The sequence below is a fragment of the Oncorhynchus tshawytscha genome, linkage group LG10, assembly GCF_018296145.1.
Source record: "Oncorhynchus tshawytscha isolate Ot180627B linkage group LG10, Otsh_v2.0, whole genome shotgun sequence".
Classification (NCBI taxonomy): Eukaryota; Metazoa; Chordata; class Actinopteri; order Salmoniformes; family Salmonidae; genus Oncorhynchus; species Oncorhynchus tshawytscha.
Genome location: NC_056438.1, coordinates 51,022,337 through 51,035,912, shown reverse-complemented (window position 1 = coordinate 51,035,912; position 13,576 = coordinate 51,022,337). Strand labels below are relative to the sequence as shown.

Below are 13,576 nucleotides of genomic sequence, written 5' to 3'. Positions count from 1 at the left end.
CAAAAAAGTGTTAAATAAATTCTTCAAAGTAGCCACCCTTTGCCTTGATGACAGCTTTGCACACTCTTGGCATTATCTCAAATCAAATCAAATCAAAGTTTATTTGTCACGTGCGCCGAATACAACAGGTGAAGACCTTACAGTGAAATGCTTACTTACAGGCTCTAACCAATAGTGCAAAAAAGGTATTTGAGATTTGAGATTTTTGGTTCCAACCGCCGTGTCTTTGTGAGACAAAGAGGAAGTGAATGGATGATCTCCACATGTGTGGTTCCCTCCGTGAAACATGGAGGAGGAGGTGTGATGGTGTGGGGGTGGTTTATTGGTGACACTGTCTGTGATTTATTTAGAATTCAAAGCAACTTAACCAGCATGGCTACCACAGCATTCTGCAGCGATACAATGGCCCAACACACCTCCAGGCTGTGTAAGGGCTATTTGACCAAGAAGGAGAGTGATGGAGTGCTGCATCAGATGACCTGGCCTCCACAATCACCTGACCTCAACCCAATTGAGATGGTTTGGGATGAGTTGGATCATAGAGCGAAGGAAAAGCAGCCAACAAGTGCTCAACATAGGTGGGAACTCCTTCAAGACTTTTGGAAAAGCATTCCAGGTGAAGCTGGTTTAGAGAATGCCAAGAGTATGCAAAGCTGTTGTCAAGGCAAAGGGTGAAGAATTTGAAGAATCTCAAAATATATTTTGATTTGTTTAACACTTTTTTGGTTACTACATGATTTTATGTGTTATTTGACAATTTTGATGTCTTCACTAATCTTCTACAATTTAGAAAATAGTAAAAATAAAGAAAAACCCTTGAATGAGTGTGTACAGACTTTTGCCTGGTACCGTACATATCAACTTTTAATAAAATATAGGATGATAAAAAAGGAGAAGAGAGCCAAGAGAACCACGGAGAAGAGAAGAGAACAGAATAGAGGCAGAGGCCCGTATGCGCTCCACACCGACATCGTTACCCAATCAAATCAGTGTAATTAGATCACGGAGGAAGCTCCGTCATTGGCCAGATGAGGTAAACACTGCTATGAAATTTGGCCGAAACATAATGATCTCTCCAATCACATTAGGCTTTATTGGACACTCCATCCTGTGATGAAGACGAATGTTAGCTTGTGCCCTAATAGGAAAATGCTACTCCTAAATTTAATCCCATAAGAGTAAAGAGACGAAAACAGGATATTAGCAATAACAATGAGTTATATCATTGGATAATTAGATTTGTGGTATTTATATGTTTATTGGTAATGTACCATGATGATGAATAGTCACATACATTCCTAGAATTAGCCACAGAGTGTCTGCATGACCTATTGTATAGTCACACTGTGTAAAAGTGCTATTGCACTTCAATTATGGTGTGATCTAATTTGATAAATGTCCAAAAATAGACAGCTCGTGTAAAGGGAAGCCAGGCAACCACATTAGAGTATTGGGACAGCACTCTCATATTCATAAGCAAGGCCATGGTTGGATGAGCATTGACCACCTGCGGTTAGGATTGGCCCACTCCTGCTGTCAGTCAAACAGAGTCTCCTAGGACCACACCCCCCACCCACTGCTTGATTTTGAGAGACGGTTGGGCGAGCAGATTAGAATCATTATCACCTATATTCGCCAAGTACATTTACACACACCCAGAATTTGCCTTAAGTAAGGTGCTGCCAGCAATAGACAATATACAAACAGAATACAGACAAGTACTCACAGAATACACAATATCAAAACAGGAACCATAAAACATAAGTGTATAGGCTGATTACAGTGGGAATATACCATTTACAGAGGGGATATACATACAGTGCCTTCAGATAGTATTCACACACACCCCTTGACTTTTTCCACATTTTGTTATGTTACAAAGTGGGATTAAAATGGATTTTATTGTCATTTTTGTTGACGATCTACACAAAATATTCTATAATGTCAAAGTGGAAGAAATGTTTAACATTTTTGTATTGATTCATGGAAAATACAACACAACTTTTTCTTGATTGGATAAGTATTCAACCCCCTGAAGCAATACATGCTAGAATCACCTTCGGCAGCGATTACAGCTGTGAGTCTTTCGGGGTAAGTCACTAAGAGCTCTATGAGCCTGCTGGCTGGTTGATGAGGTCCACGGCATGGGGGATGAAACTGTTCAGGTTGCGGGCGGTTTTGGTAATGATTGACCTAAACCGTCTGCCAGAGCGGAGTCTTTAAAAGATGGGGTGTCCGGGGTGGGCAGGGTCAGCGATGATCTGACCTGCAAGCTTCCTTGTCCTGGAGGCGTGCAGGTCCTTGATGGAGGGCAGGTGACAGCCGATGACCTTCTCCGCCAACTGGATGGCCGATGGGGAACCATCCCTGGAGAGACCGCCAACAGGCAGTGGCCCTTTCATGCTGTCAGTCAAATGGGGATTATATTTGACACACACACACATACATCTACATCTGCCATACTTAAAGTGAAGTAGCAGGTGGTGGGACAGCAGCTTGACAACAGCCAATGAAAGGCTTTGCCATGAGAGACTGACCACCGTGAATGGCCCTCACATGCTGTCAGTCAAATGCGGATTAGAGGAGACGCACCCTAACATGCTATATAAAGACAGAGCAGCAGGTGGGAGGGCAGATGGGAGGGCAGCCAATGGTGAGCCTGGCCAGCAGTGACAGACAGGGAACACTGCATGTCGTCTGGTCTCTGTAGTGTCCTCTTGGCTGAAGGCTGTAGTTCCCTTGGCAGTGTTTTCCCCCCAACTAACACTAATAAGAAGGCGGGCCTCCTCTCCTCAAGCCTTAAACAATTTGGCTTTAATTTGTTTCAATACACCATTTTGATGTCTGCTGTCACGGTTGATGATTTCAGCCTTTGTGCACTGCCTTAGAATGAAACAATACAAGGGGAATCTATGCCTTATAGAGTGTCAGAGCACTAGAACTGCAGTGGACTGCACCAGTACGTTTACATACACTCCAATGGACAGAACAATCCCAACCCCCGAAGTGAATCTCTACTACTGCTGCCTACTACCAGATAAGCTGAGCCAGCTTCTGGTGCTTGTTTTATGCCATGGACCATGGCATACGTGTGTGTGTGTGTGTGTGTGTGTGTGTGTGTGTGTGTGTGTGTGTGTGTGTGTGTGTGTGTGTGTGTGTGTGTGTGTGTGTGTGTGTGTGTGTGTGTGTGTGGCTCCCCAGACCCCCAACCTGGTGGCATGTGCCAACCTCCTAACAAAGGACAGTATGGTCACCTGGCAGAGAGGCAGACCTGGTGTGGGACCATGTGTCCACTTCACATATCACACACACATACAGACATGCACACACACACACACACACACGAGCCACCCCCACATACTAACTATATGGTTAACGATACTTAGAAGGTATAACATTGGTAATGGAGGGGGGGACATCATTTCCTTTACAACAAAAACGTATGTTTCTAGAGATACTATATACATATTTATTCTTTGTAATGCTACTGACGTGAATGAAAAGTATAAGGAAACAACACCATCAATAAGCAATTTCATTCCTTGAGGCACCATCCCTTACATTACTAGACCATAAGCAAGTAATTACCATGTTCATTATGAATTCAAATAACTCTCTGGAAGCTTTTATTAAAGGGCATTTTAAATCATATTAAGTATCTGCATTATTACATATAGTAAATACAATTTTAAAACAGCCTAACTTCTAGTCCTTTAAAAAAAGAAATCCCATAAGCATAGCATAATGGTGCTATACACGTTATTATACTTTTCTTGACTGCTAAAACGTCTTACTATGCTTGCTATCTCCTTTCAACCATTCCACTGCCTTCATCTAAGATAAGCCACTTACACTGCATATTGACTGTGGGAGAGTGGCTGTACAGCTGCTTTCACACGCCCACTAGAAAGACACAAGCAAGTGCCCCTCTTGAAAGGGAAACCATGGCTTAGATCACAGTATTGCTAGCTAACCATTAGCAGCATGCTACACTTATATCACTTAGTGTAGCCTACATGCAAGCACGCACACTTACAAATGCATGGCAAACATGTAGACCAACACGCATATGCTCAAACATACACACCCATACACACATACACACCCATACACACACACACACACACACCCACACACACACACACACACAACTAACTCAGATCACTCACTGGGGGAGCTCAAAGCTCTGCACAACTCTCTCAGGATTGGGGAAAATATCAAATATAAGGTAAATAGAAAACATCTTTATCTAGAAAATAAATTAAAGCTGGGGGATTTAGGAGGAACAACAATGGGCAACCTTGACTCGTTTAGTTTGTTTTTCCTCGTTTTCTTTCTGACATCAGCAAACACTCTGAGGGCTTAGCTCTCTACGCCTCTACAGCTCACCTGAGGATACTGTCTGGGCTCAGAAGAGCTGGGTGGGGCACAGACAAAAGATATATAGAGAAGAGGAGAGGGAGAGCTGCTGAAAGAGAGAGAGAAGAAAGAAATACAAAAAAAGTCTGAAAGGGAAAAATGTAATACACAGCGAAGGGAGCCAGGGACTTGAATCAAAATCCATCTTTTCAAAAGTTCCCATTATAAATCATGACATGTCTGTGTTCATACTGAGCTGGGATAATACTAGAAGATTTCACTGAAGGCCAACGCCAACTGAGAGACTAAATTAATGATTTTAACTTGGTATTTCTTTTGACAACTCACTGATTGTGCATTGAGTGCAATGGGAATTACAATGGGCAAGAGTGACAACTTTGCGCCCACACACCCACACACACACACACACACACACACACACACACACACACACACACACACACACACACACACACACACACACACACACACACACACACACACACACACACACACACACACACACACACACACACACACACACACACACAGAAAGTATTCAGGCCCCTTCCCTTTTTCAACATTTTGTTACGTTACAGCCTTATTCTAACCTGTTTTTCCTTTGTTATTATGGGATGCTGTGTGTAGATTGATGAGGAATCATTTTAGAACAAGGTTGTAACGTAAGTAAATGTGGAAAAAGTCAAGGGCTCTGAATACTTTCGGAATGCACTGTACACACAGACACCTCAGTAACCTGGTAACCTGAGCCAGTTTAAGAGTGTCCCTGCTCTTCACTCTAGTCTTAATGGAGGCCCTGACCTTCGCTACCCCAATTTAGTTCCTACCGCCCCAAACTTTAGGAAAAAAAAAGAAGAAAAGAGCGAGAAATGAAAGAGAGGGGATGAGATTCCACTTTTTCTGTATAGACTTTTAATTCATTTCTACTTGCTTGCCAAACTACACGATTCCAGGACCACTTACTCTGGAGTGAGAGGGGGATAGTGGCCTGTTTGGTGGAAAGCCTAAAGACTTTCGAGCACCGGATACCTCTTTTCAGTTCCCCTTCTCCTAATTGTCTCTTTGTGTCCCAATTCCTCCTCCTCCTCTCTCACAAACACCTGGACTAGACCGAGGCACGTTTACAACACGGGAGATCGCGTGTTCAAAGTCTGTATGGGATCTCTTTAACATGTACAATGGACACTTTGGTGTCCTTTAGATTGTACAATGAGAACTTTAGTGTCCTTCCAACCAAAAAGTGAAACTATGAACTCCACTATTACTATAGTAAAACAACACATTACTGTATAACCGATCTGTGTGGGAAGACGACGTGCATATGATTTACGTTGTGAAGTTCTTCTCTCCCCTGCATTTGAAGACGAGCTGACTGTGCAACTAGCGTAGCTCGAAAGTCCATTGAAACAATCATCCACCGTTCCATAACTGCATGACACATAAAATACTAATATCACCGGCTCATAAAGAGATGATCTGAGAGACCAGGAGGGACGGCCCATGAGGCCATTTTGATCAATTCGATCAAAAACCCCAGGTTTTAATGGCTGCATTATCTAGGCTATAAGTTTCCTGTGGTGCGAGCAAGACAGCGAGAACGACCATGTGCAGGGGAGTGTGTTATAGACACAAAGCCAGTAGCTAGACACCCCTCTGTAATTGGTTTTTATCTCTAAAGGACCACATCATCACTTTACGACTGTACAGAAGTCCCTCCTGCTATAGCAGGCATATATCCCTCCTCACCTCTCCACCTGATAGCTGATGTGTGGTGAGCGTTCTGGCTCAAAAATGGTGGGTGCTACACGTTGATGGTGAATGAGATGAGTTTACCCCTACTATCTAAAGAGCTTTGAGTACCTCAGTTGCTAGAAAAGCACTATATAAATCCAATCAATTATTGTTATTATTACTATTATTGTTATTATTTAGAGAATTCATAGTGGAGTAAGTGGAAGTTACGCAGAATTGCATGGATTTCCCCATTGAGATTACGTCAAGTTTACCTTGGGGATAATCATAGTCAATCTCTATGGCTCAGGGTATTTAAGTGGCGGGGTCGCTATACATTCAGATGTCAATGAAACATGCACTGTTATTGATGTGCAGTAGAAAACTACTCACATGCCAAATTCTAATTCACACTCGCACGCATGCATTCAGATGCACGCACGCACGCACGCACGCTCACACACACACACACACACGTTATGTTTTTCTATCCTCGTGGGGACCAAAAATGTATTTCCGTTCAACCTCTTATTTTCCCTAACCCCTAACCTTTAGTCCTGGCATTTAGAGTTTGAGCAGAATAGAATCACCTGTTGCGCAGCGAGAGACAGCTCCTCATAGCAGGTTGATGCATGGAATGAAATAAGTGTTCCTATAAGCCTATGCTGGGGAACATTTATTTTGGCTATGCTATGCAATTGCGTGAGAAAACAGAGTTTTGATGGCCTCTATTAAAAAGAGGAGGATCCCATCAGATTTCTATAGGCTAAGCCTACTATATATTTATATCACAGCTTTCCCAATATTTAGCACATTGCTTTCCTTTACAACAGGAGTAGCCTACCTGACTGGCATGAAAATGAACCAAGGGAAAAGCGTCCTCCATTCGCTACTTGAGTGCATAGATGATATGTATTTTTTCCCGTGCCCCTGTTTTGACATGAGCATGATATTCTAAATCAAAACTAATTTCACACATATATTATTTAGTATATGTAAAGACCAGATTAAATTAAGAAAGGGTCTGAATATTTATTTAATGTGATATTTCAGTGTTTTATTTTTAATAATTTTGTAACAATTTCTAAAAACCTGTTTTTGCTTTGTCATTGTGGGGTATATTGCGTAGATTGAAGGCTGTAATGCAACAAAATGAGGCAAAAGTCAAGGGGTCTGAATACTTTCCAAATGCACTGTATGTTTTGATAAGGTTTGTATCAAAACTAAAGTGAGAATATGCTATTCTGTTATTCTGAAATAGACTACATTTTCTTCATTTCTTAATGTTTCTTTAGACCTGTCTACAATAAATAATGGATTTATTGTGATGGTGTAGGCTGTATTAAATAGATTTGACTTTTTTTTAATGTAGATGTTCCAAAGGTCCTCACCAGGTGGCTACGCATGGAAGCCGGAGATGCTAAACATGTTTATGTTAATTAACGGCCAATTACAGTGAGCCCGGCAGTTATTTGCATGACAGTTACTAGCTGCCAAAATGTTCCAGTCTTACTGTTAGAGGATGACTTGTCTTTAGGGCCAACGTTGGGCCCTGTCAGGGTCAAAGCATCTAAAACACACTGTATCACAGAGAGACCACCGAGGTGAGAATTGAATCTCTGCAGCACGGTATGTCACCGAGGCAATCATATACACACGCACACAGTATGCGACCAAGCAATCACGCTGTCACACACAGGGTCATAAGGTGCATCTCTCACCTGATCATATTCCTAGAGAGAGAGAGTGAGAGAGAGAGAGAGAGAGAGAGAGAGAACCACAGACCGACAGACAGAGCAGAAGAAAGTGCCCTCTGAGTAACCCTCACCTGCCTTCCCCTATGCAATTAGCAACCTTATCTTCATTAATGAATCAATATGTGAATAATGCAGCCCGGGTCTATTTGTCTGGAAGGACACGCTACAAAGACATCAGTAGGATTATGACATCAATATTTATGAGCCCACAGCAGGTTGTGTGAGCGGTATTTGCATGACACTAAGCTGTGATGCGATAAGGTTTCACAGGGGCCCTATTGGATTCTGGTTCATGACCCATGCAGCAAAGTGAAGCTAGAGAATGTGTGCATAAAATGTGGCGTAGAAAGTTTTCCAAGGACTAATGAACAAAATTGTATCTGACCATGCCTTCAAGTCTGGTATAACAGGGAATGTAGAGAATTTCAGGATGTTATTGAGAAGGATTCTTGTTCGCAATGACATACTGCACCTTTGTAAATAAATACATAATATATGGATTCTATCTGATTTGATAACCCTCAACATACAGATTAAAATATTATTGTTATATATTATATTATATTTATCTAACAAATGTAACACAAACAAACACATTTCAAAGGCTAAAACCTGCATCCAGCCAACCCACCAAACTATGGACCACCTTAAGTGTCCTCTAGGCTCTAGTCTATTCTGGGCTCTATTTCATTATTCCTGTAGACCGAGGCCTTGGGAAAAGCCTACAGGTCAATAAGGCCTGCTCTGTAGATACTCTGGGCTGCTCTCATAGGTTATTAAAGAAGGTTCCACTGTGTAGGAGCAGTTGGTAGCAGACGGGTCGATGCTAGCCCCACCAGGCGCATAGCATTACCGCAGTGGGACTGGTGGGGGGAGGGGGGATGTCAAGGTTTTCACTTCATCAGACGGCGAAGGCAGGGTAACCAAACAACAGGGAGAAGGAGAGATGGACTGGAGGTGGAACTGAGATGACATATCATCAGCCAGGGGAGTTTGGGGGTTTCGCTTCGGAACACAAGATAAACTTCTGTTGGGTTTCTTTTAAGACGATAAATGCACAGATACACACACACACACACGCACACGCACACACACACACACACACATTGTGTACGCAGATGAACATGCTCTTGGGCAGACATGCGCTTATACACACGCACACACGCAGACACACACACACACGCACAACCAGCCTACCTTCTCGTAGAAGCGTAGCTCGTAGTCCAGGATGATTCCGTTGGGCTGTTCAGGCTGTGGCCATGACAATGTGAAGCTCTTCATGGTGGAGCTCACCTGGTGCATGATGGGTACGATGGAGGGGGCTGCAAACAGGAAACAGGAAGTGAGACTGAGATGAACAAAATTGCCTCTGCGCCTTGTAATAGCCTGAACGATGCAAGAAAGTAGCATTGAAAGCTACTAAAAACACAATGTAACACATTCAAAATTCGCAGACACAAGTCATGCCGGTAAGAATCACCAGTCAGAGCTGTCGTGGAGCAGCTAGCACATCTTTTAAAACATCCTCACTCTTCAAGGTCCCCATTTCTCTCACTCTGTGTCCGTCTCCAACACAACAAGTCAACAGTCTGAATGTGTCTGAATAAAATCACTACCTAATGAGGCACAAAGACCTAGAAACTGCCCATTGGAAGAAAACTCCATCCTATCTCTTTGTGATGCTTTCGGCCTGGGTGCACAGTGTGGGCCTATTCTCCTCTGCTCTCCCACTCTGCTCTTCCACTCTGCTCACCCACTCTGCTCTCTCTTCCATTCAGACACAGCACACCTGAGTGAGCCAAACATATGGGCTGTGAATTAACCCAACACCCCAGCAATTTCCAGCTCATTCCCTCGCTTTTGTCCTCCGCGCTATCATCATCGTTCCTCGTTCCTGTCTTCCTGGGCTGGCAAGGGGTGGGTGGAGGCGGAGACGGCGAGCGGCAAAGGCCAGCATTTAGCAGTGATTGACCGGGAATAATACATTACCCCCCCAGTATATGGGAAGGGAATCTCTTTTTACTCATCTTTTACAGTATCCATTCCAGAGATGTGGAAGTCTGGAAGATGGAGGCTCATGTATTATGACCCTAAGAAATACTGATAGAAACACACACAGATATGTCTACATGCACCTACTTTTGTTGAAAACCACCCACACTACTTTGCGCATTCTACCACCCACACTACTTTGCGCATTCTACCACCCACACTACTTTGCGCATTCTACCACCCACACTACTTTGCCCATTCTACCACCCACACTACTCCCCTGCCTCCCATACACATACTCACATGCAGACTTTCCTAAAACCCACCGGACTTCCAGACACTCACCGCCACCCCACCTGCCTCCCTCTATCGTTCCAGCCCACGCACTCTCATCCTATCCAGGCCTCACCTCGGTGTGGCTAAGCCTCCTCGCTCCTCTCTGGCTGCCTAACGCTCCAGTGCACAGAGCTCTGCTGGGCCGCATTATCAATTACCGGCCCTGGCAGCCCCAGAAGGCCCCAATGCTGCTGCTGCCTTCCCTGCCTTCTGAGCTTACAGTAGAAAGGGGGTAGCGGAGGGGAGTGTGTGTTCCAGAACAGACTAAGGTTGAGTCCAAAAGAGCTCCCTATTCCCTACATGCACTACTGTTGACCACGGCCCATAGGCTCTGGTAGAAAGTAGTACATTCTATAGGAAATAGTGTGCCATTTGAGACCCAGACTGTATCTAGCCAGACAGTTATATTAAGACCAGGCAGGCATTTGTGATTCTACATGGTTTCACATCACGTCTCAATGATTGCCTAAAAGTCCCAATTAAATAATAGTGGTACTTCTGCAAGTCATGGATAAAACATTTGCTAAGTCCTCGTTTCTAAAGGCCTGTGTGTGGGTGTGTGTTTGCGAACGCAGATGTGTGTTAGTGCCCTGTATGTAATGAGCCTGTGTTTCTATCAGTACTGCTGCGTCTGTACCTGGCTGGAGGTCAAGGGTCAGGCCCGCTGAAGCCATGCCGTCCCCACCGTTACCAGGGGACACCAGCACTGACAGTGATTGGTGGCTGTGCCCTGCACTTCTCTCGTCCCCCCATCACTCCCCCTTCCCTCTCTCCTCTGTTCCACTTTTATCTGGCCCAACTGGCTGTCCCCAGCTTTTAATGCAGCACTCGGCTTAGCATTAATCAATGTCAAGCCTCTCAGTGCTGCTAGCAAGAGAGAGAGAGAGAGAGAGGTTTTTTTATCTGCAAACTGCTACTCTAACACAAGACCATCACATTACACATCTTACGACTCTATACCTACACACTATAGCACAGAGCCATTACACATCTTACGACTCTATACCTACACACTATAGCACAGAGCCATTACACATCTTATGACTCTATACCTACACACTATAGCACAGAGCCATTACACATCTTACGACTCTATACCTACACACTATAGCACAGAGCCATTACACATCTTATGACTCTATACCTACACACTATAGCACAAAGCCATTACACATCTTATGACTCTATACCTACACACTATAGCACAGAGCCATTACACATCTTATGACTCTATACCTACACACTATAGCACAGAGCCATTACACATCTTACGACTCTATACCTACACACTATAGCACAGAGCCATTACACATCTTACGACTCTATACCTACACACTATAGCACAGAGCCATTACACATCTTACGACTCTATACCTACACACTATAGCACAGAGCCATTACACATCTTACGACTCTATACCTACACACTATAGCACAGAGCCATTACACATCTTACATCTTACTATAGCACAGAGCCATTACACACTCTATACCTACACACTATAGCACAGAGCCATTACACATCTTACAACTCTATACCTACACACTATAGCACAGAGCCATTACACATCTTATGACTCTATACCTACACACTATAGCACAGAGCCATTACACATCTTATGACTCTATACCTACACACTATAGCACAGAGCCATTACACATCTTATGACTCTATACCTACACACTATAGCACAGAGCCATTACACATCTTATGACTCTATACCTACACACTATAGCACAGAGCCATTACACATCTTACGACTCTATACCTACACACTATAGCACAGAGCCATTACACATCTTACGACTCTATACCTACACACTATAGCACAGAGCCATTACACATCTTATGACTCTATACCTACACACTATAGCACAGAGCCGTTACACATCTTTTACAAAAGGGAACGAAAGCTCATTCATTTTCACCAAACCCTCAGAACATAACTTGAATAGTTTTGGGTGACCTCTTCCCATTCTCCCTCTGCATCAACTCCCTCATTGTGATTTTCCCGGGATAAGCTTAATACATTTCACATTCCGCGATCCAAATTCCACAGGGCTTTCATCCCTCAATTCCCAGCTGGACACTCCTGATGTGCTTGACTGATTCCCAGTTTGACGATTGGTTGGAAAAGTCCTGATAGGCCGATTTCATCACATAGAACAATCTAATTCCGGGTTTTTCCGTTAAGACTTAGACAGCACCACAGCTCCAGGCTCTCACAGTCTCTCGCTCTCCCTCTCTCACCCTCCTAGGCATGCTGGTTAACCACTGCCTCCCCATTAGCAATAGCTCAAAGGGGCTGCTCTGTCGTGACTACATGGTAATGGACTCCTCTCACAGATCATAGGGATGTGGCAGTTCTGCTTTGCTCTGTGCTGTTCTGATCTGCTCTGATCTTTTCTGTTCTGTTCTGTTCTATTCTGCCCTGTCCCTTTCGGTGTTCTGTTTCTATGAGTTTCTTTCAGGGAACCAATCAACCATTTTTTTTAAATCACTCCAGTGCTGCCATTGGTGACATCACTGTTGAAATGTACTGTAGATGTGACTTCTTGGTGCCTTTTTGAAAGCGCCAAGTCCTAGAATTTCTAGAGTTACCTAGAGCATGGGATTGTCTTTAAGTGTGGTGGGTTTGCTTCGAACCTTCTCACAATCACATATTTTACTGTGGCCAGAGGAGAGATTTAGTGGCAAAGACTGAAAGTAACGAAGGAAGGCAACTAGTCATTTGGTTTACGCGATTCCTCTTTCTCTGTTGTACTTCAGACACTAGATGAAGACATTTTAAGGTTTGAGAAGTTCAGTAGCATTCAGAGCCATTCTCCTCCGATTGCCTGCAGCTAGCTGCCGGTTTCTGATTTCAAGGGACAAGCTACAACATTTATGATAAACGGGCATTAAATGAAGCAGAATGACAACCTGAGCCAGCACTCAAGAGGATGATGAAATGGTTGGACAACCAGCTCCTCTCTGCCCTCTTATAGTCAGTCAAGTTCTGTGAATTGAGGCAGTGAGAAAAGCAACAACCCATGTAAAAAATAATTAAGAAAGTAGACAGACAGACAGAAAGAAAGAAAGAAATAAAGAAAGAAAGAAAGAAAGAAAGAAAGAAAGAGAAAGAAAGAAAGAAAGAAAGAAAGAAAGGAATGAAAGAAAGAAAGAAAGAAAGAAAGAGAAAGAAAGAAAGAAAGAAAGAAAGAAAGAAAGAAAGAGAAAGAAAGAAAGAAAGAAAGAAAGAAAGAAAGAAAGAATGAAAGAAAGAAAGAAAGAAAGAAAGAGAAAGAAAGAAAGAAAGAAAGAAAGAAAGAAAGAAAGAAAGGCTGGATGGATGGATGGATGGATGGATGGATGGATGGATGGATGGATGGATGGATGG

The 13,576-nt window shown here is 43.3% G+C and overlaps 1 protein-coding gene across 3 annotated transcripts in view; it reads right to left on the bottom strand.

Moving 5' to 3' along the window:
* The window catches only part of LOC112260409 (ephrin type-B receptor 1), a 314,795-nt gene that overhangs the window by 52,390 nt on the left and 248,829 nt on the right, over positions 1–13,576 (bottom strand). For all 3 annotated transcript variants that reach the window (XM_042328699.1, XM_042328701.1, XM_042328700.1), the window contains one exon: positions 9,066–9,190. In XM_042328699.1, the coding sequence (XP_042184633.1) occupies positions 9,066–9,190 (125 nt within the window). The remainder of the gene's footprint in view (positions 1–9,065; positions 9,191–13,576) is intronic.